Source organism: Schistocerca piceifrons, chromosome 3 (assembly GCF_021461385.2).
Source record: "Schistocerca piceifrons isolate TAMUIC-IGC-003096 chromosome 3, iqSchPice1.1, whole genome shotgun sequence".
NCBI lineage: Eukaryota > Metazoa > Arthropoda > Insecta > Orthoptera > Acrididae > Schistocerca > Schistocerca piceifrons.
The window spans coordinates 383601003-383625925 of record NC_060140.1 but is presented as its reverse complement, the minus strand read 5'-3'; the positions used below and the strand labels follow the sequence as shown (position 1 = coordinate 383625925).

General features: G+C 38.8%; 1 protein-coding gene across 1 annotated transcript in view; it reads right to left on the bottom strand.

Annotated features, from left to right (window-relative positions):
- Positions 1 to 1056: 1056 nt before the first annotated feature.
- LOC124787680 (ubiquitin-conjugating enzyme E2 variant 2) overlaps positions 1057 to 24923 on the bottom strand; it is a 61630-nt gene continuing 37763 nt past the window's right edge. The window contains exons 3-4 of the mRNA XM_047254500.1: positions 2777 to 2902; positions 1057 to 2502 (exon numbers count right to left, since the gene is read on the bottom strand). Coding sequence (XP_047110456.1) covers positions 2362 to 2502; positions 2777 to 2902 — 267 coding nt within the window. The 3' untranslated portion in view covers positions 1057 to 2361. The remainder of the gene's footprint in view (positions 2503 to 2776; positions 2903 to 24923) is intronic.

Genomic DNA, 24923 nt, shown 5'->3' with positions numbered 1-24923 from the left:
GACAAGTGACACCCAATCTTGTGACCACATTCGAAGTCCCTGAGTTCCCCATTCTGCTCTCTCACGATGTTTAATGACTACTGAGGTCACTGATATGGAGTACCTGGCAATAGGTGGCAGCACAATGCATCTAATATGAAAAAATGTATGTTTTGGGGTGTCCAGATACTTTTGATCACATAGTGTATACTCCATTTTGTTTGCTTCATTTGTATGTTATTAATATTAAATTCACTATCTCTTTTACTAGGCCTTGTGTTTCTGCCTATTTGACCCTTTGCTGCCATAACTATTTCTCTCTATCTCCCAACATTTTAAAATCCATCTGCCTTATACAAGATGACTGGTCATTCCTCCATCAACCTAATTAATAAGTCTTTGCAAAAAGGCACAACCAGGAAACACTACACCTCAGACAACTACCAAAGGAGTTCACAAACTCATTTACTGCAGAACAATAAAAAATGTTTAGTTGAGAAGTATGAGGCTGCCATATCTGGAATGGGATACAGTGTTGCATCCAGCAGCCATTTTGGTAGTTTCACGATGTCGTCTCACGGATGAAATAACATACCACTAGCATAAAATAACCAGATTAGTGGATTTCTAAGTTGAGAGAGACACTAATTCTATGAGGAGAAACTGCACTGGTACTACAATATAACTATCACCTCTCCTTCTCCTTCTCTTGTGTCCCTGTGTGCAATATGCAACACTTCCGGCCTGCAACAAGGTGGTACTGCATTTCCGTTGCATTCACTTCTTCCTCTCCCTCCTAGCCATCAGTTGCATCTTCCCTCCCAATCCCTCATCTCCTGTGTCCTCTTGTAAACTCCACCTCATCCCAGCTGAGCTGATGCCTCAGTAACATGTTGTCATCCAGGGCAATGTAGCTCTGAGTGTGTGTGTGTGTGTGTGTGTGTGTGTGTGTGTGTGTGATGAGTTTCACACCCTTCAAGTTATCCCTTCTTATTGTTTCTCTCCTCCTTTCATTCCGATATTTTCTTGCAAGTAATAAAACAAAGTCAGCAATCAAAAGACAAGAAAAGTTTGAAGTATTTGCACAACTAGCTTACTTTAATGCAACAACGAAAACAATTACATTACTGAACAAGCAAAGGTGACAGATCACATAATGCAACTAGCTAGCTCTCCTTGAACCTTTAAACAAAATCTTCTGCCATGCTAATTTAAAGCAATAAAGAAATTGGAGAAGATTTACAATTTTAATAAAATGTCGTCTTCAGTTATCAGACACAGACTTATTCATTATGAAAATAAGTATTGCATTTGTATGGAAAACAACATTTTTATTTTCCTTCTTCCAATAGTGATGACACAGAGAACTTCATCAATTTTCATTCTACATACAAAAACCTTGCTGAAACAAAGTAGTGGGGCCATGCAAGTGTTTATTACATTCTTTAAAAGAAATAGCACAATAACCACAGTCACAACCTATTACAATTAAGAAAGGCTGTATTTATATTCTGCAGTGAGGAAATGAGCCTTACATATATCCGATAGAGTCCACTGGCAAGCAATCATTCCTGTAACTATTACATTTCACAATTAACATAACAATTTTTGCTTTGGAGTTAAAACAATTATAGCAGCCTGGTTTTTAACTACTATGCACATGAATCTCATTTGCCAAGAGAACAAAATGGTTAAGTGTAACAGTTTAACATTGAAGTTCAAGTCCACGTTCAATATATATTTATTTTTCAGTCATAGTGCAGCTGCAAAGCAACTGGTGACAATTCCAACAAACAAATCCATTCTTACTTGGAGTATGTGTACATATTTAAGACAGAGTATCAGAAATGTTATTCATATCTAATTATAATAAATCTAAGTACTATAAAAAAGGTGTCCTGATATTGCTGCATAATCAAATATAGAAAAGTAAACACGACAAGCCAGTGTATCACATAATACTTCCAAAGACTATAAAGTTAACAGATCTCTTTTCAATCTTGGACAGTAGGCCAGGCTTCACTTGCAACTGGAGACTGCGTGGGGATTTCTGAACTCTAAATGGGTTTAATCTCATTTACAGCAAAATTTAATGAGGTAAATAACACCAAGAAAAATATACGAAGGCCCAACACTTTCTTTTTTGTTTTGCTTTTTTGTTTTTTACACAGAATTACAAACTTGCTAAGAAATATCAGCATTTCACAGTGCTCGCTATTCACTTATGCAACATCTTTACAGCAGTTCACATTCAACATACTGAAATAATGTAATGCAGGTTTCTTCTGGACTGGTGTGAATATTTAATATTATTAACATCACCCTTTTCTCCTCTCCATCCACAAAATACTTGCAGTTTGCCTTCACAGCAATAGCCATTTGCTAATACGAACTGCCCTCTGGAGGCTGTGATAGCTTCATGTTTTCCTTTAGTGTCATAATCCTGCGTAGCTCTTGAAGGACAGTCTTGATTGTATAATCTCGCTGCCAGCGAGCAAGCACAGGAACTGCTCTACTGTCAACCTACAAAATTTGATGCTGCAGCTTGATAACTTGATTTGGTGAAAATGACAATAATTCAAAAATTATGAGGTCACATTACAGACAGAACAGCAAGGAAATTGGTAACCAACAAAGCAAATTAAAAAGCAACATATTTACTCTGAACTCATTCCACAGAGGCCTCAAGTTCATTCACTTTGACATTTTTCATTCACCAGCACTTCATTCTATAAAATCTGTCACATTAACAACTAAAAATTATGATTTCTTTCATAAAAAATAAAGTGTTTCTTACCACACCATTCGTACTATTGACACAGGTCATATTTATTCTTGAAATAAACCTGGCACTAGGGCATTCGTCAGGATACCTCGCTCCACATTCAATTTTCAGGCTGTACATCCTGTTCTCATAAGGAGTCTGCAATTAAAAATATTGTATACGATTTAAAAACATAAGCAGCATTTAACATTGATGATAATAGCTGCAACAAAATTATGAGTTACAGATAGAAGAGCATGGTCTGGCATATAGTTATTTTCTATGTATAGCCTGGCCCATTCTTAATTACATTTCTTGCTGTTCACTAATAAGTAAAGTAGATACAACTCTCCCATGTCTTTCCTCACACAAGTAATATTTGGAAAATAGCGCTGCCATGGAAAACAAACAGTTATTAAAAACCAGAACACAGGAGTGTTGCTGAAACATAAGAGAACATAGGAAAACTTCTCCCATTGTTTCTCACAGTTTACAGCAACATTTTACTGTATAAATCTACAATTTGACCTTTTCCTTAAAAGAAAGGAATGAATTACCCTATCGAGAAAGGTAATAGCAGCCATATAACACAGTTTCCTTCCCGTCACACAAACCATGGACTTGCTGAGGTGAGGTGGCCTAAATGCCTCAATGATACAGATAGTCGTACCATAGGGGCAACCGCAATGGAGGGTTATATCTGGAAACGCCAGACAAACATGTAGTTAATGAAGATGGGTAGCAGTGTTTTCAGTAGTTGCAGGCGCTACGGTCTGGAGAATCTACTGATCAAACCTTGTAACATTAGCCAACAAGGCCTTGCTGTGCTGGTACTGTCAACAGCTGAAAACATGAGGAAATTACAGATATGATTTTTCCTGAGGACAGGCAGCTCTCGTGTATGGCTCAATGTTGATGATATCCCCTTGGGTAAAATATTCTGAGGATATCTAGGTAGAGACTACTCAGCAAGATATTGCCAACAGGAAAACAACTAGTATTCTGTGGGTCAGAGTGTGGAATTAAGTAGGCAGGTTAAAAAATTTAAAAAACAAAATGGATATGTTAAAGTTACACACAGTGGGAATTAGTGAACTCTGGTGTCAGGCAAAAGAAAGAGGAATTCTGGTCACCTGACTACAAAATCAAATAAATGCAATGTGGAAGTAGGTCTAATAACAAATAAGAAAATAAAAATCCACAGGGAATTCCATAAAAAAAGGAAGGTAAAAAAATAGGGACTGGAGGGAAAGAGACCTGGGACACTGGAAGGTTTCATATTGACTGTATTACAGTAAAGGAGAGATTTTGAAACCAGATTTTAAACTGTAAGACATTTCCACAGGCACATACGGATGCTGACTATAATTTATCACAACTACCAGTTCAACTATTTTAGGTTTTTTTTTCCTTTCTTTTCTTTTTGACTATTATGGTACCCATTCCTTCCTTGGTCTCCCTCAACCTCTTCTCCTGACTGGCTTAAAACTTGTTATCTGGAGAGGAAATCTTTTCTCATTCAATCCTTTCTCCTATTTTATTTAGGATATGAAATAAAGTAATACTTGTTTTGTAAATAAAACTGCCTTTTATTGGTGCCAAATATTTCTATGCTTGCTGTGGAGTATGGCCACACAAACAAAATTGAAATACAGTAAGTTATTCCTTAATTTTCTAATATTGAAATCTATCGTTCTTGTGCATCCCTTTACTGCTCTTAGATAGCTCATCCCTGTTGCTTCTATGACCATTTTTGGCAGTTATTTTTAACCCACCATTCACATCTATAAGCAAGCATTGGAACTGCATTGGCTTGTAAAATTTCCATCTTGTTCCTTTCCCTTTTTTCACCTATTTATTGTTCCACATCTATTCCCAAAGAATCTTAATTTCTAGTCTTCATCATACTCATATATAACATCACAAAACAAGTAGTTAAAAAAGGTTGGTTTGCTCTATTATTCTACTGTTAATTACAAGTTTTGGCCTTACAGGATGTTCTCCTTTAAAACACATTGATTTTGTCTTCCTTTCTGAAAGCATCAAACTGTACGCTTTAAACCTTCTATAAGACATGTATTCCCCCTTGTAGGTCACCTACAAACAATAATGTCTTAATTAACCTGCTAAAAATCTCTTTTCCATTTCCAGATGCCATCATCTGATTAAATGTTAAAAAGTGTGGGTGAAATGCTCTATTCCTGTCTAGCTCCTTTGTTTGTGGTTATAGCCCATGTTAAGAGTACCATTTACATCTAAAATTACAGCCCTAGTTTTGTAGATTATTTGAAACATACACTAGGTATTGTGGGTCTCCCCTTTTCCTCATAAAACTCCTCAGTTTTCTTCTATCAACATCATCGAAGGCCTGAATAAAATCAATGACTCTTAAATGGGTTTCCCTACTACTGTATACTTCGTATTTTATTATTTGTTTATTATAAATTCTGCATCTGTTGTCAACTTACCCCTCTGAAATCTCATTTGTTCTTCACTTAATAAACTCACAGCTATAACCATTAATCTTGTGTATGCTATTATTTCATCAGCTTTGTGTGTGGTGTCCAGTGAGCTGATTCCTTCACAGTCCTCGCAATTGTTTGCTTGTGACCATGCTTGCAGAAAAGTTCCATTTCTCCAAAACATATTAAATAAATGTTGTAGCCTTTTCTAGTAGGGTGCCTCTATATTTTAGCAGTTCAGGATTTATCCTATCTATAGCAGTAGTTTTCCTATTCTTTGTGGAGTTGAGGGCTTCTCTTGCTCATCCATACATGTTTCATCTACACATCCTATTACAACTTCATCCTACAATTTATTGGTTATGAACTGTAAGTTAAAACCCAAGAAACTGCAAAAAGGCAGGAAATTAAGGAGATGGTATGTGGATAATGCGAAAGAACCAGAGATTATTGAGGTTTAAGAGGAAGTGTTAGTCAATGTTAGACAGAAAAAGGACAAGGGAATACACCAGAAGTCGAATTAACCATTTAAGATTGAGAGATTAAACAGTGAAGGTGGCAGAGGATGAAATAGGTAGAAAAAAAGGCCTAACAGAAATCCTTTGATAACACAGGAGAGGTTGAATTTAATGGACAAAAGGACAAAATATAAAAATGTAGCAAATGAATCAGGTGAAATAGAATACAGGTTTATAAAAAATGACACAGGCAAAATGTACAATTTGGCTAAGAAAGAAAAGCCGTAGGGAAAATGTAAGATGGTGAAGCATGTTTAACTAGGGGGGAAGATACATACTACATACATGAAAATTAAAGAGGCCTTTGGAGAAAAGAGAAGCAACTGTATGAATATCAGGAGCTCAGATGGAAAACCAGTACTGAGCAGAGGAGGAAAAGCTGAAAGGTGGAAGGAATACACAGAAGGGCTCCACAAGAGAAAGGAACCTGAAGACAATGTTGCTGAAAGAGAAGAGGAGTTGGATGAAGAAGATACTATGGGAAGAATTAGACTGAGCACCAAGAGATCTACGTCCAAAAAAGGCCCCTAGAGAAGACGATGTTCCCTCCGCATTATTGATATCTTTGGGAGTGCCTATAATGACAAAACTATTCCACCTGGTGTGCAAAATATGAGACAACTGAAATATCCTCAGACTTAAAGAAAAATGTAATAATTTCAATTCCAAAGAAGGCTGGTGCTGACAGGTGTGAATATTAACAGACATAAGGACTGTAAATTGGCACAGGTCACACCAACATTCTAAAAAGAAAAATGAGTAATTAAAGACCCCTATCACTGACATCCATTAGCAGTAGGATTTTGGAACATACACTGAGTTCGAACATTATGAATACCTTGAATGGATGTGTCTATTGTCACACTGTCAGCATGGATTCAGAAAATGCTGTTATTGTGAAACACAACTAGCTCTTTATTCACATGAAGTAATGAGTGCTATTGGCATGGAAACTCAAATTGATTCCATATTTCTAGATTTCCAAAAAGCTTTTGACATCATTCCTCTATCAAATTGCGTGTCTATTGAGTTTTATTTCAGTTGTGTTATTGGGTTTGTGATTTCCTATCAGGAAGGCCACAGTACGTAGCAATCGACTAAAATTCATTGAGTGAACCAGAAGTGATATCTGACATTCCCTCAAGGAAGCATTATAGGTCCTCAAGTGTTCTCATATAAACAATTTAGGAGACAATCTGAGCAGCCCTCTTAGATTTTTTGCAGCTGATGCTGTCAATTCACCGTGTAGTAAAGTCACTACAAGTCCAAAACTAATTTGAAAATGATGTAGGCGTGATGTGAACAGTGGCAATTATCTCTGAATAAGGAAAAGTGTGAGGTCACTTATATCAGAACTAAAACAAATCCCTTAAATTTCAGTTAAATGATAAATCACACAAATATAAGGGCTGTAAATTCAATTAAAAACCTAGAAACTACAATTGTGAACAACTCAAATTGGAATGATCACATTGATAATGTTGTGCCGAAGGCCAACCACAAAATGTATTTTATTGGCAGAACACTTAGAAGATGCAACAGGACTACAGAGACTGCCTACACCACACTTATCGTTCCTCTGCTAGGGTATTGCTGTGCTGTACGGGATCCTTACCTGAAAGGTTTGGCGGAGGACATTGAAAAAGTTCAGCTCATTTTGTATTATCACGAAATAGGGGAGAGACTGTCACAGATATGATAAGTAAACTGGAGTGGCAATAGTTAGAACAAATGCTCGTGTTGTGGGGAGAGGTTTTCATGAAATTTCAACCATCAACTTTCTCCTCTGACATACATAGAGAGAAATTAGCATAATAATAAAATAAGGGAAATCAGAGCCCATACGGAAAGATTTAAGTGTTCATTTTCCCCACATGCTGTTAGAATGGAACAGTAGAGAAATTGTCTGAAGGTGATTCAAAGAACCCTGTGTCAGGAACTTAAGGGTAAATTGCAGAGTAGCCATGTAGCTGTAGAGTATCAGTTCAATTAGTCACAGTTGCTGAATACTTACACGAGTTATCTACAGATGAATGGAAAAGCAAGTAGAAGCTGACATCACTGAAGATCAGTTTGGCTTCCGGAAAAATGTAGGAACATGCAAGGCAATGCTGATCATACAACTTACCTTACAACGCAGGTTAAGGGAAGGCAAACCTATGTTTGTACTGGGTGTCACACATAAAACCGGGATACTGTGTGTACCAGTAACTCATCTTTCGTTGGATTACTTGCGACATGGCCTGGATGCCCATGGCCACAACTTCCAGCATCTCTTATAAAGCAGGTAACTACATGTCTTTAACATTACTACTATCAATTATTTTTTAATTAGTTCACCGCTCCTTGATACTCGGGCATGAGACGTACTGGTTTTATGTGGTACACCCTGTCAGAGAAAGCTTTTGTCAATGTTGAATAGATTACATTCCTTCAAACTCTGAAGGTAGAGGAGACAAAATACAGGAGCAGAAAAAATTTATACAGTTTGTACAGAAACCAGACTGCAGTCATAAGTATTAAAGGATACAAAGGCGAAGCAGTGGTCGAGATGGGAGTTGGACAGAGTTGTAGTCCATCCCCAATGTCACTCAACTGGTACACCAGAGAAAAATTGGGACAAAGAAGTAAAGAAGTTCAGGGAGAGTAAATAAAATCTTTATGGCTTGCCAATGACAAAATAATTCTGTACGTCAGCAAAGGACTTGGAAGAGCAGTTGAAATGGAATGGATGGCATCTTGAGAAGAGATAAGATCAGCAACAACAGAAGTAAAACAAGGGTAATGGCATGTAGTCAAATCAAATAAGGTGATAGAGAGAGAATTACATTAGCAAACGAGATACTAATAGTAGTACACAGGTTTTGCTCTTTAGGGAGCAAAACAACTAATGATTGTTATCACCAATCCCACACATTATTCAGTCTGTATACTGAGTAGGTGATGAAGCAAACTAAGGAGGAACTAGTAAAGACAATAAAAAGTTTCGGGATAAGAAATTAAAACTTTGAGGTTCGACAGTAACATTGTAATTCTGCCAGAGACAGCAGAGGGCCAGGAAGATCAGACAAATGGAATTAATGCTTTGAAAAGATAACAAAAGAAACACAAGGGTAATGAGATACCAAAATTAGTGGACAAGTTTTGACATTAGAGTAATGAAAAAAGTGACAATGGCCAAAGTAGAGAAGATAGGAAATGAAGACTGCTCATAGCAAGACAAACATTTCTGGAGAAGAGAAATTTGGTAACAGTGAATATAAATTTAAATGCTACGAAGATTTTCCTGATAACATATTTGTCTGGAGTGCAGCCTTGTATTGAAGTGAAACGTACATGATAAACAGTTCAGACAAGAAACGAATAGAAGCTTTTGAGTTGTGGTGCTTCAGAAAAGCTGATAATTACATGACCAAGTCTAATTATAGTACAAAAGTTCTGGGATGTGCAATGCCAGGATTCCGGTTCAGCAAAGCTGCAGCTGCAAGATGTGCCATTGGATTATCAACTTAATTATTGGCCACATTCAGTAGTGACTGTTCATTGTCGTGGACAACTGGTTGGTTGTCATACCGACATAAAAAGCAGTGCAGTGATTGCAGTAGATTTGGTATGTAACATGCTGCATTCACAGGTAGCTCTGCCCGACAGGGTAGGGTACGACAGTGATGGCTGGCACCTAGGAGTTCTACAAGGATATGATCCATGTGGCAAGGAATTGGGAGTGGCATAGAGATGCGACCAGGGTGTTGTGTACGTTGGGTGGTAAAGGAACATGCTTTAGGAGGAGGGGGAAGGATTTTGCATAGGATGTCCCTCATTTCAGGGCATGATGACAGATAATCAAAGCCCTTGCGAAGGATATGATTCAGTTTTTCCGGTCCACGGTGATACCTGGCGACGAGAGGGGTGCTCTGTTGTGGCTGATTCTTGAAGGTGGTGAAAGGATTAGGGGTGTGTGAGGTTCACACACGGGTAATCTGTTTGCAGGCTAGGTTTGTGGGGTAGCACCAGTCTGTGAAGGCCCTCATGAGACCTTCTGCATATTGGGCAAGGGAGTTCACGTCACTGCAGGTACACCATCCCTGGATATCCAAGCTGTATATGAGCAATTTTTTGTGTGGAGGGGATGACAGCCATTTAAATGCAGGTACTGTTTGTGGTTGGTGGTTTTAGTACTGTCAGAGATGTGGATGGTGCCATCAGAGAGTAGGAGGTCAACATCCAGGAAAGTGGCATATTGAGTTGAAAAGGACCACATGAAAATGTTGGGGGAAGAGAGTGATGAAAATGTGAAGGAATGAGGACAAGTGTCTTCGCCCTGTGTCCAGATCATGAAGCTACCATCAATAAACCTTGGAGGCTAGGAAGGTTAGGTCTGATACACAGACATCTACAAGTGAGGGCACTCCAGCCTTAGGGCAGAACTCCTGTCCTCAGAACCAGCAGTGCATGGTTTTTATTTATTACATAAGTGTACTGTCTGCAAGAACGTGAAGAACTCATTTCTGATAAGAGTACAGTGGGTGGAAAAGTTAGTTCATTACAGCAGAAACATATTTAGTCAATTATGACACTCTCCCTCGGCAGTTACATTACATTTTAACTCTGCAAGCCACTGCCCATGTGTGGCAGTGAATAAATATTGCTCAGACAGTCCTCGTTTCTCTTATTTTTCTTTAATGAATAATGTAAGAAACAATTATTTACCTGTACACTTCAGTCTAGACCCAAATTTATTTTATTCACATTGACATTGTGTAAGAGTAGAACTGCTCCATGACAACTAAGAATTTTCAGAAAAGACCATTTAAGTCACCAGTACCTTTTATTAAAATATTTTCCTACAACAGAGAATTTCTTTTCTAACTCTTTTGTTACTCTTGTTTGCTAAGAAATTCATTCAGGAAAGCGACATTCACCTACACTCATGATCATAAATTAAGGATAATTGCAGAATGTGGTGCCACACAATGTGGCACTACACAAAACTCGTGCTAATAGCATAGGCACGTAGGGAACACACACAACACAGATCTATAAGTCCATGGTATTGGTGATAAGTTGAGAAAACTGTCCCGAAACACATGTGCTACAAAACGCCCGTTTCCTGTGCATGTACCCTGACATCAATATGGGATTGATCACCATGCACATGTACACAGGCTGCACAACGGGTTGGCATACTCTGGATCAAGTGGTCGAGCAGCTGGTGGGGTATAGCCTCGCATTCTTGCACCAGTGCCTGTTCGAGCTCCTGAAGTGTCCTAGGGGTTTGAAGACATACAGCAATATGTCGACAGAGAGCATCCCAGATGTGCTCAATGGGGTTTAGGTCTTGAGAACAGGCAAGCCACTCCATTCACCTGATATCTTCTGTTTCACGGTACTCCTCCACGATGGCAGCTCGGTGGGGCCGTGCGTCGTCATCCATCAGGAGGAAGGTGGGACCCACTGCCCCCCTGAAAAGGCGGACATACTGGTGCAAAATGACATCCCGATACACCTGACCTGTTACAGTTCCTCTGTCAAAAGACATGCAGGGGTGTACATGCACCAATCATAATCCCACCCCACACCATCAAACCATGACCTCCATAAAGGTCACTTTCAAGGACATTAAGGGGTTGGTATGTGGTTCACAACAGATGAAAACCCAGCGAGAATCACTCTTCAGACTATACCTGGACTCGCTTGTGAACATAACCTGGGACCACTGTTCCAATGACCATGTACTGTGTTCTTGACACCAGGCTTTATGGGCTCTCCGGTGACCAGGGGTCAGTGGAATGCACCTTGCAGGTCTCTGGGTGAATAAACCATGCCTGTTCAGTCGTCTGTAGACCATGTGTCTGGAGACAACTGTTCCAGTGGCTGCGGTAAAGTCCCGAGCAAGGCTACCTGCAGTACTCCGTCGCCGTCTGTGGACACTGATGGTGAGATATCAGTCTTCTTGTGGTGTTGTACACTCTGGACGTCCCATGCTGTAGTGCCTGGACACGTTTCCTGTCTGCTGGAATCGTTGCCATAATCTTGAGATCATACTCTGTGGCACGACCAGCCTCCAGTCGCCCTAGTATTCTACCCCTCATAACGTCATCAATATGTGTTCTTTGAGCCATTTTCAACACACAGTCACCATTGGCATGTCTGAAAACTTATGCACACTTACTCGCTGCACCATACGTATGTGGACTATTGCCAGCACCACCATGCGCCGACCGCAGGTTAAATGCACCGCATTGGTCATACCCCGAGGTGATTTAAACCCGCATCCAACCACCAGAGTGTTGTTTCACCATGTATCAGCATTATCCTTAATTTATGAGCATGAGTGTATGTAATCAAAGTTTCCTTCACTTTCCCAGTGCTGAATATGTAATGTATCATGAATGTCTTTAATATGTGGAACAATTAATAAGAAATGTTTGTAGATGTAGTAATGCACTCGCACAAAAATGAGGTAAAAACAATGTTTATTTCATGAAAAATATGCATTAAATGCAAGCAATAAGATGATTTTTCACTTGTAGTTTCACAATGTGCTTACAAAGGTTACCACTTTTTCCAGATATTACAATACCTCTCAAGCAAACAATGGGAAGTCCACAATGGAGTAATAACCATTCCCCTAAATTGCTTAAGGCAAATGCCGGAATATTAGCTTCGAAAAAAAGGCACTATTAGTCTAGCCAGCATCATGTAAGAGCATACATAATGTAAGAACATATATATATGTGTGTGTGTGTGTGTGTGTGTGTGTGTGTGTGTGTGTGTGTGCGCGCGCGCGCGCGCGCGCGCGCGCGCGCGCACGCGTGCGAGTTGCACGCAGGCTTTACTCTTCCTAATCAAGAGTGTTCTCTCTCTTTTGTGTGTGCCTAACAGCAACTCAGTGTTTCTGATTTTGTGTGTGTGGTCTCCTTCAATCCTGAAGTGTTTACATTCTACAAGAACTTCCCTAAACATTAAAAACTGATTTTCGATACAGAAAATGTCTGAGGGAAGTGTCTCAATCATTGTCCATAATTGTGGCACTAAGACAATGTAGTAGATTTGAAGTTTGGCTGAACACAGTAGTGAGGGAGGTAACCTTTATGAGTCAGTTATGTTAAAAGAAGAAAAAGAAAAAGAAAAAAAAGAAGTGTATTATTGCTATGTCACTATGTTTATTTAATATAAATTATAACGAGATTCCTTAACAGTTTTTGATGTAATGGTAGCTACTCACAATCCTGTCAGAAAACATCCTTTATTACTTTACAAGATAGTGCAAGCAAGTACAAGAAGCATCATCAGCACGAACTAGAACATGGAGCAGGCAGAAGGAGGTCTAAATGTTTGCTTATGGGATTACCGAAAGGACGAGCTAACTTCACTTTCTACCACTCAATGAAACAGTTTTTCCCTGTAAATCCATATGAGACCAAGGTCAACGCTCACAGGCGAAGTGCCTACACCTAAAGAGTAATATTACGGACTAGGTGTGAGGGATTGTAATAATGTGGTATCTCTACATCGTGAAATGCTTTTGTTTTTGTTAGCATTAATGATTTTAAAAAATATTTTAATACACACCTGTGGATCAGAAAAGGCAAAAGTATGGCTTATGTATGACAGTCAGAACATCTGAAAGTGCATATTGCAGAATAATTCAAAAATTTTGAAAATTATGTTCTACAAGCAATATACTGTGAAGCTGATGCAAGAAAGAGGCCGAATAATGGCAACATGATGGTTGTGACAATGGTAGTCACACATCCACATGGCGAGAGGCAGCATGTGGACAGCATGCAGAGACCAACTACACAGCGATGATTGCATGGTAGCGTGTGTTTGGACATCCAAAGTTCAAGATGCTCCTGAGATGTTGCATATCCTCTATCAATTCCATCCAGTGGTATACAACTTCTCCTTCCAGCCTGCTTGCCCCTATCTCTGCCACAACCATTAAAGCAGCTTAACCTGTCGCATGGAAACCCAAAAATACATGAGCACTAATACACAGTGGTTAAAGCAGCCCCACATGGGTTTCCAACAAGCTGGCAAGTTAATAGGACCCGTTCATTCTGCTGCACCTGACAACAGTTTGTGCTATTAATCCAAGGTAGCAACATTCACTGCAGCTCAGTTATCGTAATGGTGGGAGCAGATAAAAGAACAAACCAAACTGAAAGGAGAGTATGGAGAAATTACGACTTGTGGGAAAATATGTTAGTCATGAAATAGTGTTCAAGTCCAGTATGGGAAAAGCTTTCATGTGTTTATGAGGGAACTTCAAATAAATCAGAAGGTGTCTCACAAGGACTTAGTGGCTGGAAAGTGTGTGGAAATGTGTGCTACGGACTTGGAGCCATTTAGCAGTATAAAGGGAGAAGGCTTCCTGAACACAGGGCAAACACTGATTGGGAAAAAAAAGAGGGGGGAGGGGGGGGGGGCTTCGTGGATGTTAAAACACCATATGCAACATATGCCTTCTCCAGTGACAGCAGTTACGCAAATCTAAACATAAGTTGATATAGCGCACTGCAAACTGCTCTCCAACATAGTGCACACAATTTACGCTGGTATCTGTCCAAGTACAGTTGATTTTTGGACATAAAATCATAAGAACATGCATTATATGACTGTCACAATACGCTACATAAATTCAGACTTGATGTTTGAATAAATATGTATTGATGTGCTCAGCATCTCCTGACTGCACAAAACTGCAAGATTGTTCACGAACTGCAGATGTTACTCATTGAAGACATTGCCAAAATTACATTTATTACAAAGCAGGACAGTAGTACTGTTAACAGGGTTGCCACAAGTTTACCCAAGTGGAATTCCCTGATATTTCCCTGATTTCCAGACAAGTTTTAGTATTTTTCCCTGAAAAATTTTGAGATATCAACAGTAAGTTAAGACATAAGTTGACAATCTGTCTTTGCAGCTACAGTACAAGAAACAATAATACAGACAAGGAAATATCTATAAAAAATTGGCAAGCAGATGGTGTTTCCTGATATGAGCAAAAATCTTACGTAGTAACATCAACATCTTTTGTAATGAACTGTTTTTAGATGGAGAAAGCAAGCCAAATGGTATGTGTGTTTCATTAAGACCACTGATGTTATTTTATTTCAATAAAACAAAACACACTTATGACAGAATACGCATTTCCATGGAGACACAAGACAGATTTAAAATACTTTCACTGATTTCAGAAATAATCTCAGAAAAAAGTAGGCTTCTTTAAAGAAGTGTATAAGGCGGGGAAGAATTGTGTAAACCAACACTGTAGGTTACAGAATGTGAATTATTACTCTGCAGCAGCGTGTGTGCTGATATGAAACTTCCTGGCAGATTAAAACTGTGTGCTGGACCGAGACTCGAACTTGGGACCATTGCCTTTCACGGGCAAGTGCTCTACCAACTGAGCTACCCAAGAAATCTGAGTTCCGCGGTGTGCCCCATTCTGCTCTCTCATGAAGTTTAATGACTACTGAGGCCGCTGATAATGTGTACCTGGCGATAGGCGGTAGCACAATGCACTTAATATGAAAAATGTTTGTTTTTGGGGGTGTACGGATACTTTTGATCACATAGTGTTTTAGGTATTATTGTATGCAAGCTTTTGGAACAAGTGGCTCCTTCTTCTGGTATGAGGGTTGAAGGGGAAGGAAAAGGGGTGAAGGAAAAGGACTTGTGCGGTTTAGGAAAAGGGGCAGATTTGGAAAAGTTGTCCAGAACCCAGGGTCATGGGAGACGTGCCATACAGGATAAGAAGAAAATACTGATTGTCGGGGGCCGCACTGAACGAGATTTGAAAACCTGAGAGCTTAATATTGGAAGATGGGGTAATATTGATATTACCCTACCCAATCCATCTTGAAGCTCTATGGTAGCGTCAATATCACCCAGGTATTCGAATCATGTCTGGTGCAGCCCCCAATGTCAATATATATTCTTGGGGTCTTTTCCGAACTCTACCCCTTTTCCTAAACCTCACCAGTCATTTTCCTTCAGCCCTCTTCCTTCCCCTTCAAGCCTCATGATAGATGGAGCCACTGGTGTGAAAGCTTGCATACAGTAATACCTTTTATGTGTGCTCTTCTGCCGCCACTTGGAGACTAGATTTTTTTTTATCCAGTTACATTATATTTTCAAAAATTGATTATTTTCATTGGTGTATCAAGAATACAGTTAGCTATAATGCATCAGAATTTACAAGAAGCTATAAACAAGAAAATGTGAATTGACATTTTGTATTCGAGTGTGCAGTTTTATGTATTGCAATTTTATGGAGAGGGTTTTTCTTTGATATGTGATATATACATCATTAATTTTAATTTGAGGACACAATTTTAGATTTTAATCTTCTCTCATGACATTTATTATTATTTATAAACCATTTTCAATTACTTGTGCTTGGTAAATTAGTGAAACACATTTTAGGAGGATTTGGTTTAATTTAAATAATTAATTTCTGAAGAATTGAGGAACATTTGGTAAATATTTAAATCTTTCCTGCAAAATGAAATATTCATTTGCTAATGATTATGATTAAGGCAATACAGAATATAAGGTGCTTAAATAAACAATATTTTGTGCTGAGTCCGACATACATTCCAGAAAGTAATTTCATTCCTGCATCTGTATACTAACAGGAGTCTCATAACTAAAGGTACAGACACATTGCATGCAAATACTTATAAAAAAGGTAACCTAAAACTCACCCATAAGAACCTGATGCCTGGAAAATATGGTGAAAAATGTAAAGCAAATAAAAATTCTGACACTGTGCAACCTAGTGAATGAAAACCTTCTTTCAGTTTGTTTTTAGATTAACACAATAAAGTGACATTACAAAATAAATTTCATGTTAGTTAAAAATGCATTTGGGGAAACTACAATGACCAATTTTGGTAACTTAGAATGACTTCAGTGAACCTGGAATACATGTCATGGAAAAAGTAATTAAACTGGTATGCCTGTGGTCATATTTGGCTGAAACACATTTAAGTTACAGAAACAAGACTTCTTTAACCTTTCTTTAGTTGGCATTGCAGTATGACAGTCATCTTCAGTTTCTTCGTTGCAAAGGATCTCTATTTTCAGAGATGGATCTGTTTACTACAAAAAACATGTATTAGAGGTCACCTGATGATAGTTCAAATTGAGAATAGCCAGTACTAGTCGAAAGAGGGTGAAGTTGCAGGGAAAACTGTTCACATCTGACACTAAATAAATAAGCAAGCTTGAAAAATGCCAAACAGAAAAAAAAAGGGGCAAATAAAATCCACAATTTTCTGGCCTACAATATCTCAAAATGAATATATATTATACTTGGCTTGCTCATGATGGTTGGGTACAAGAAGACTTTTCATTAACTTCTGAACATTACAATGGAAGCATACAAAATAAACTGCTATGAAACGTAGCACAGCTGGAAGACAGGCACGAAAGCAAGCAAGATTCCTTTACCAGGCAAACAGGGCAGATTGAAACTGGAACATGTACTACACCTCTCACTGCTTCACCTTTGGGGAGGGGAGGGAGGGGGGGGGGGGATGAGAGCTAATAAAAAGTTGCAGCACGCAGCAATAATAAATACACCATATCAGTTAACAGTTGTGACATCTTTACATTTATAGAGAGTATAATTTGTAAAGTCATGTTTCCCATGAGGAAGTGAAGGAAGGCAAGTTAGAGTAGTCTCACTTGAATTGAGAGGGAGAAAGGACTGAACGAACTAAAAGTTCAAAGGAAAATGTGACATTTATGATGCAAGGAGAGCAGATAGTGAAGATGAAATTAGTGTGGGTACACTGGAGAAGATTTTGTCATGTGAATTACTGTGCATTATAAAAGAAGAGAGTAAGGAGGAGAAGTAATACCTAATTCAGAGGCTTCGGGACGTTGTATTGGAATTAGTCAAAGACAATGACAAAAAATTGGCTGAAACATACTTTAAAAACTTCTAAAGAAAAGAATAAGTTGATTAATGACTTTTTAAAGATTAGTTCATAAACAACAACAAAAAACTGTTGGAACAGAATAAAAAGATTGCTAATATTGAGGAAGTGACTGTCAAATATGCTTAAAAGACGGTGGAAAAAATAAACAAGTTTACAGTTGAAAAAGTAAAATTGTGTATTATTCTTGATAAACCAATCACAAAGAGACAGTTCTTGCTCAGCAAGGAAATCAGACTGAAACACAGGAAAAGCCCCTATACAAGTAGATTTTATAGAAGAGGCGGAGTGCAGAAAGCTGGATTCGAAATGAACCAAAATGTAACACAGTGTGAGAAAGGGATTCTAAATATAATACACAATACACAATCTGCTCTATCACTTAAATGAAACACAGTTCAAGAATTTGTGGTATAGAATATAAAAGTAGGGCAGGCAAAAGTAAACAACATTCAGCCTAAAGTAAGCGAAAACATTGGACATCCTTATCTTATTGCTGAACAAGTGGAAATGATAACTGATGTAAAATTAAAAAACACTGCCCCATAGAGAAACAATTTTTCAGTGGTGAAACATAAAAAATGTGGTTCACACGGTACATGAAACGAAGAAAATCTGCTATCTTGGAAGCAAAGTAACACATGGCAGATGAAGAAAGGAGCACACAAAAAACAGGCTAGCACAGGGAAAGAGGGTATTTCTGGCCAACAGAAGACAGCCGGCATCAACTATATGCCTTAATTTCAGGAAGAAATTTCTGAGAATATTTGAGCATAGTATTGTACGGATGAGATCCATGCACTGAAGGAAAACTGCAAAAGAAAAGAACTAAAGTGTTCAAGATATGGTGCTATAGAATAATGTAAGTTATTTTGAACTGATGATATAAGAGACGAAATGGTTTTCCAGAGAATACGTAACTAAATGAATATGCGGAAAACATTAACTAGAAGAAGGTATATGATGATACGACATGTGTTAAGACATTGGTACAAGAGGGAGCAACGGAGGCAAAAGCTGTGGGTGAAGACAAGGATTGGAATATATTCAATAAATGAAGACAGTGGGTGTACATGCTACTCATAGGAGATTGGGACACGAAAGGAAGAGCCTGCAGACTATTAATGAAGGTCCAGAAATATAGGGGAGAGGGTTGAAGACTTCTTAAGTAATAGAAGACTATAGTTGTCCTGCAGTGCCCCAGGAAAGTGTGATAAGATCACTCATTTACAATTGGGAGGACAGAGCAAGAGCAATCTGTGACTGTTTGCTGATGATGCTGTAGTATACGAGTACATTTTATTGTCGAGGGATTGTAGAAGGATGCAGGATGATTTAGAAACAATTTCTATCTGGTGTGATGAATCGCAGCTTGCTCTAAATGCAGAAAAAAATCAAGTTTATGCAGATGTGTATGAACAACAACCTTGTAATATTCAGATTCAGCATTAGTGGTGTTATGCTTGACACAGTCATGTTGATTAAATATTCAGGCATAACACTGCAAAGCAATATGAAATAAATGATCATGGAAGACCACTAGTAGTGTAGGTGAATGGTGAACTTAATTTATTGGTAGGTTTCTAGGAAACTGTAGCTCACCTATAAATGGGACCACATAACGTATTTACTCGAATCTAAGCCGCACTCGAATCTAAGCTGCACCTGAAATTTGAGACTCTAAATTCAAGGGGAGAGAAAAGTTTTAGGCCGCACCTCCAAATCGAAACAAAGTTGGTCCATTATAATATGAGACACAATTTAGGTCGAATGAATGACAATACAGCTACAGTAGTTTGGTTCAAGTTGTAAGCTTAGCAGTTAAGCTTTCCCAGGTAGCCAATGCGTCAGGCGTTCCGTCCGTATTTATACGGGTACCCTTTTTTTTCACGTGCTTCGTCTAATTTGAATAGATTGCTTATTTTTCTTTGATCTGATAAGTGCCGTTCTCTTTGTTATAGGTGTTTACGTCCCTCTAAGCTGAAAATGGATTACTATACTGTGTCATGCGTTGTTTGTCGCATTCTGATAATGAGTGTTTACTGCCTGTCGCAGCTCGCGACAGGGCTTTGTTATGTGCATGCTACCGCCGCTTACAATAAAAGAGAGAGAGAGAGAGAGAGAGAGAGAGAGAGAGAGAGAGAAAGAGAGAGAGAGAGAGAGGACTCGTCTCATTAGCGAAACAATGGCAACAGACTGGTATTTGTTGTTACTTACACTGCTGCTTTCTGTGATAATGATCAACAAGAACCAAATAATAGACTGCGTATGATAGAAGATGTTCTGAACAATTAGTGAAAATTTTTCTCAATTTGAAATCTTTGCAGACAGAAATTAGAGTCATCTTAGATTTAAAAATGTAGTCAATTGCCGTGCTTCATTTCTGACAGTATCACTATCAGGCATAAGAATAATATGAATATAAACATGACATGATATGTCATGTTTGCTGTTGCCTCACTCTAGTTTCGTAGTTTATTAGGCAGACAGGATTTAAATGAGATAGCAGCAAACACAAAAGAATACATGGCAAAATGTTTATATTCGTATTATTCTTATGGTGAAGAGAATACTGCATGTGATTCACAATTCATAAAACTCCCTATTAGCAACCATCTCTTCTCACAGGTAGGAAAAAATTCAGAACATAGAGTTTCCCATATTGACAAACAAACATACCAAACAGGCTTGCCAGTCGGATTTTCGTAGTACACTGAAATGCTGCTACATTCGAAGATGAACAATACGAATTTTGTATTTACTTCGTTGGATAATGTATGAAAATGCAGTGGTCGAAACTCGGGGCGGAGAAAAAAGCTCGTCTTCCACCTTTCTTTAAATTTATTTACTGACGCAGAGGTTTTGGCGCCTGCAAAGCATGCCTGTGTAGCGCTACATATATTTGACAGCAGAAGTTAGCTGTGGCAGCACCTACCAACATTTTACAGAACTTCTGCTTACTTTGCACTCGATTCTAAGCCGCAGGCGGTTTTTTGGATTACAAAAACCGGAAAAAAAGTGTGGCTTATATTTGAGTAAATACGGTAGACAATACTGGTACAACCCATTTAAGAGTACTGCTGGAGTATCTGGGACCCCCACCGGGTCAGATTAAAGGAAGACATTGAAACAATTAAATTCATTTCAGGGGCGTATTGCTAGATTTGTTATCAGCAGGTTCGATCAACACATTAGCACTATGGAGATGCTTTGAGAATTCAAATGGGAATCGCTGATGGAAAGACAACACTCTTTTCATGAATCACTATTGAACAAATTTTCAGAACAAGCATTTGTCACTGCCAATGGACATTTTCCATAAAGATCACAAAGAGAAGATATGAGATACTAGGACTCATACAGAAGCACATAGAAAGTTGTTTTTCCCTTGCATCATTTGCATGTGCAACAGGAAAGGAAATGATTAGTACTGGTACAAGGTACCCTCCGCCACACACAATATGGTGGCTTGCGGACTATGTATGTAGATGCGGTTGTCTTAATCTGGAGGGCGTGTCTCCAGAAAAAATAATGGACGTAGGGTGCTTGCTCAGAGTGATTCACATGATATTCTAGGAGGGCTGGAGGGAAATGAAATACCTCCCATGGCCTGATCAACCTCCCATGGCCTGATCAGGCAAGAGAAGTGGTAAACTACATTACCACAAATTCGTTGGCAGGCTTCAGTCCCTTGGGTTGGACATGGACTGTGTGATTAGACTGGAATCATGTAAGAGGTAGTGACAGAAGCGCACATAGTGGGCCAGTGGCAGCATTCGCCATCCATGGTAGAATCATAGTCTCAGCTTCAGTGGCAACAGTCCATAAAAAATTTAGAAGATAGATGTGAATGTTAAGGCATTACCCTTAATGGCGGAAATGTAAATGAAATGTGTGCAAATACATTTAGAAAGGAGTAGCAAGACTAGGTGGTCTGATCAAAGAGATGGAGAAATGAGCCACAGGAGAGGATGTAGTGGTGGGCCGCATCAAAACAATCAAAAGCCTGGGAATATGAAGAGGTACGGGGAAAAAAGGAAGAGGAAATGGAGGTGGGGGAGGGGGTAACTCCATAGTTGACAAAAAGTGGACATATAACCTGAAAATAGTGCAAAACTGTTTTCAATGGCATATGAAATAAATGAACAACCTTAGATTAGGTAAAAATGGAAGAAACTTCACAAAAACAGAAGTAATACATGGAGAAAAGTGAACAGTAACAAAGAAATGCCAAAGGACATAAAGGAGGAGTGTGATAGTTGTTATTGTCAAATAAGGAAGTTTTCCCCAACAAACTAGGTCGATGATAAACATCTATTACAAGGAAGGTGGGAACTTTCCCTTTTGAACACAAAGACATCTACAAATCTTTCTCACCTTTTATACACATTCTTCTAGGAGCATTAATTATGACTTGGTCGGTTTCATTTATCACCTGGTCTTTTAATGATGTGGTTTGCTCATTGTAATATCAATGTGTCCGCTGAAATCACTGTATCCTTTAGTGCTGCTGACTTCTTCTGCACCCACTGTAATTCTATGTCTGCAACTTATTCTTAGCATGTTTCTTTACAATGGCAACTGTTGTTGTTGTTGTTGTGGTCTTCAGTCCTGTGACTGGTTTGATGCAGCTCTCCATGCCAACCTATCCCGTGCAAGCTCCTTCATCTCCCAGTACCTACTGCAACCTACATCCTTCTGAATCTGCTTAGTGTATTCATCTCTTGGTCTCCCTCTACGATTTTTACCCTCCACGCTGCCCTCCAATGCTAAATTTGTGATCCCTTGATGCCTCAGGACATGTCCTACCAACCGATCCCTTCCTCTAGTCAAATTGTGCCACAAACTTCTCTTCTCCCCAATCCTATTCAATACCTCCTCATTAGTTACGTGATCTACCCACCTTATCTTCAGCATTCTTCTGTAGCACCACATTTCGAAAGCTTCTATTCTCTTCTTGTCCAAACTAGTTATCGTCCATGTTTCACTTCCATACATGGCTACACTCCATACAAATACTTTCAGAAACGACTTCCTGACACTTAAATCTATACTCGATGTTAACAAATTTCTCTTCTTCAGAAACGCTTACCTCGCCATAGCTAGTCTACATTTTATATCCTCGATACTTCGATCATCATTAGTTATTTTGCTCCCGAAATAGCAAAACTCATCTACAACTTTCAGTGTCTCATTTCCTAATCTAATTCCCTCAGTATCACCCGACTACATTCCATTATCATCGTTTTGCTTTTGTTGATGTTCATCTTATATCCACCTTTCAAGACAGTGTCCATTCCGTTCAACTGCTCTTCCAAGTCCTTTGCTGTCTCTGACAGAATTACAATGTCATTGGCAAACCTCAAAGTTTTTATTTCTTCTCCATGGATTTTAATACCTACTCCAAATTTTTCTTTTGTTTCCTTTACTGCTTGCTCAATATACAGATTGAATAACATCGGGGAGAGGCTACAACCCTGTCTCACTCCCTCCCCAAACACTGCTTCCCTTTCATGTCCCTCAACTGCCATCTGGTTTCTGTACAAATTGTAAATAGCCTTTCGCTCCCTGTATTTTACCCCTGCCACGTTTAGAATTTGAAAGAGAGTATTCCAGTCAACATTGTCAACAGCTTTCTCTAAGTTACAAATGCTAGAAACGTAGGTTTGCCTTTCCTTAATCTATCTTCTAAGATAAGTCGTAAGGTCAGTATTGCCTCATGTGTTCCAACATTTCTGCGAAATCCAAACTGATCTTCCCCGAGGTCGGCTTCTACCAGTTTTTCCACTCGTCTGTAAATAATTCGCGTTAGTATTTTGCAGCTGTGACTTATTAAACGGATAGTTTGGTAATTTTCACATCTGTCAACACATGCTTTCTTTGGGATTGGAATTATTATATTCTTCTTGAAGTCTGAGGGTATTTTGCCTGTCTCATACATCTTGCTCACCAGATAGTAGAGTTTTATCAGGACTGGCTCTCCCAAGGCTGTCAGTAGTTCTAATGGAATGTTGTCTACTCCCAAGGCCTTGTTTCGACTTAGGTCTTTCAGTGCTCTGTCAAACTCTTCACGCAGTATCATATCTCCCATTTCATCTACATCCTCTTCCGTTTCCATAATACTGTCCTCAAGTACATTGCCCTTGTATAGACCCTCTATATACTCCTTCCACCTTTCTGCTTTCCCCTCTTTGCTTAGAACTGGGTTTCCATATGAGCTCTTGATGTTCATGCAAGTGGCTCTCTTTTGTCCAAAGGTCTCATTAATTTTCCTGTAGGCTGTATCTATCTTACTCCTAGTGAGATGAGCCTCTACATCCTTACATTTGTCCTCTAGCCATGCCTGCTTAGCCATTTTGCACTTCCTGTCGATCTCATTTTTGAGACGTTTGTATTCCTTTTTGCCTGCTTCATTTACTGCATTTTTCTTTCATCAATTAAATTCAATATTTCTTCTGTTACTCAAGGATTTCTACTAGCCCTCGTCTTTTTACCTACTTGATCCTCTGCTGCCTTCACTATTTCATTCCTCAAAGCTACCCATTCTTCTTCTTCTGTATTTCTTCCCCCATTCCTGTCAATTGTTCCCTTATGCTCTCCCTGAAACACTCTACAACCTCTGGTTCAGTCAGTTTATCCAGGGCCCATCTCCTTAAATTCCCACCTTTTTGCAATTTCTTCAGTTTTAATCTACAGTTCATTACCAATAGATTGTGGTCAGAGTCCACATCTGCCCCTGGAAATGTCCTACAATTTAAAACCTGGTTCCTAAATCTCTGTCTTACCATTACATAATCTGTCTGATACCTTTTAGTATCTACAGGATTCTTCCATGTATACATCCTTCTTTTATGATTCTTGAACCAAGTGTTAGCTATGATTAAGTTATGCTCTGTGCAAAATTCTACCAGACGGCTTCCTCTTTCATTTCTTACCCCCAATCCATATTCACCTACCATGTTTCCTTCTCTCCCTTTTCCCACTGTTGAATTCCAGTCACCCATGACTATTAAATTTTCGTCTCCCTTCACTACCTGAATAATTTCTTTCATCTCATCATACATTTCTTCAATTTCTTCGTCATCTGCAGAGCTAGTTGGCATATAAACTTGTACTACTGTAGTAGGCGTGGGCTTCGTGTCTATCGTGGCCACTATAATGCGTTCACTATGCTGTTTGTAGTAGCTTACCCGCACTCCTACTTTTTTATTCATTATTAAACCTACTCCTGCATTACCCC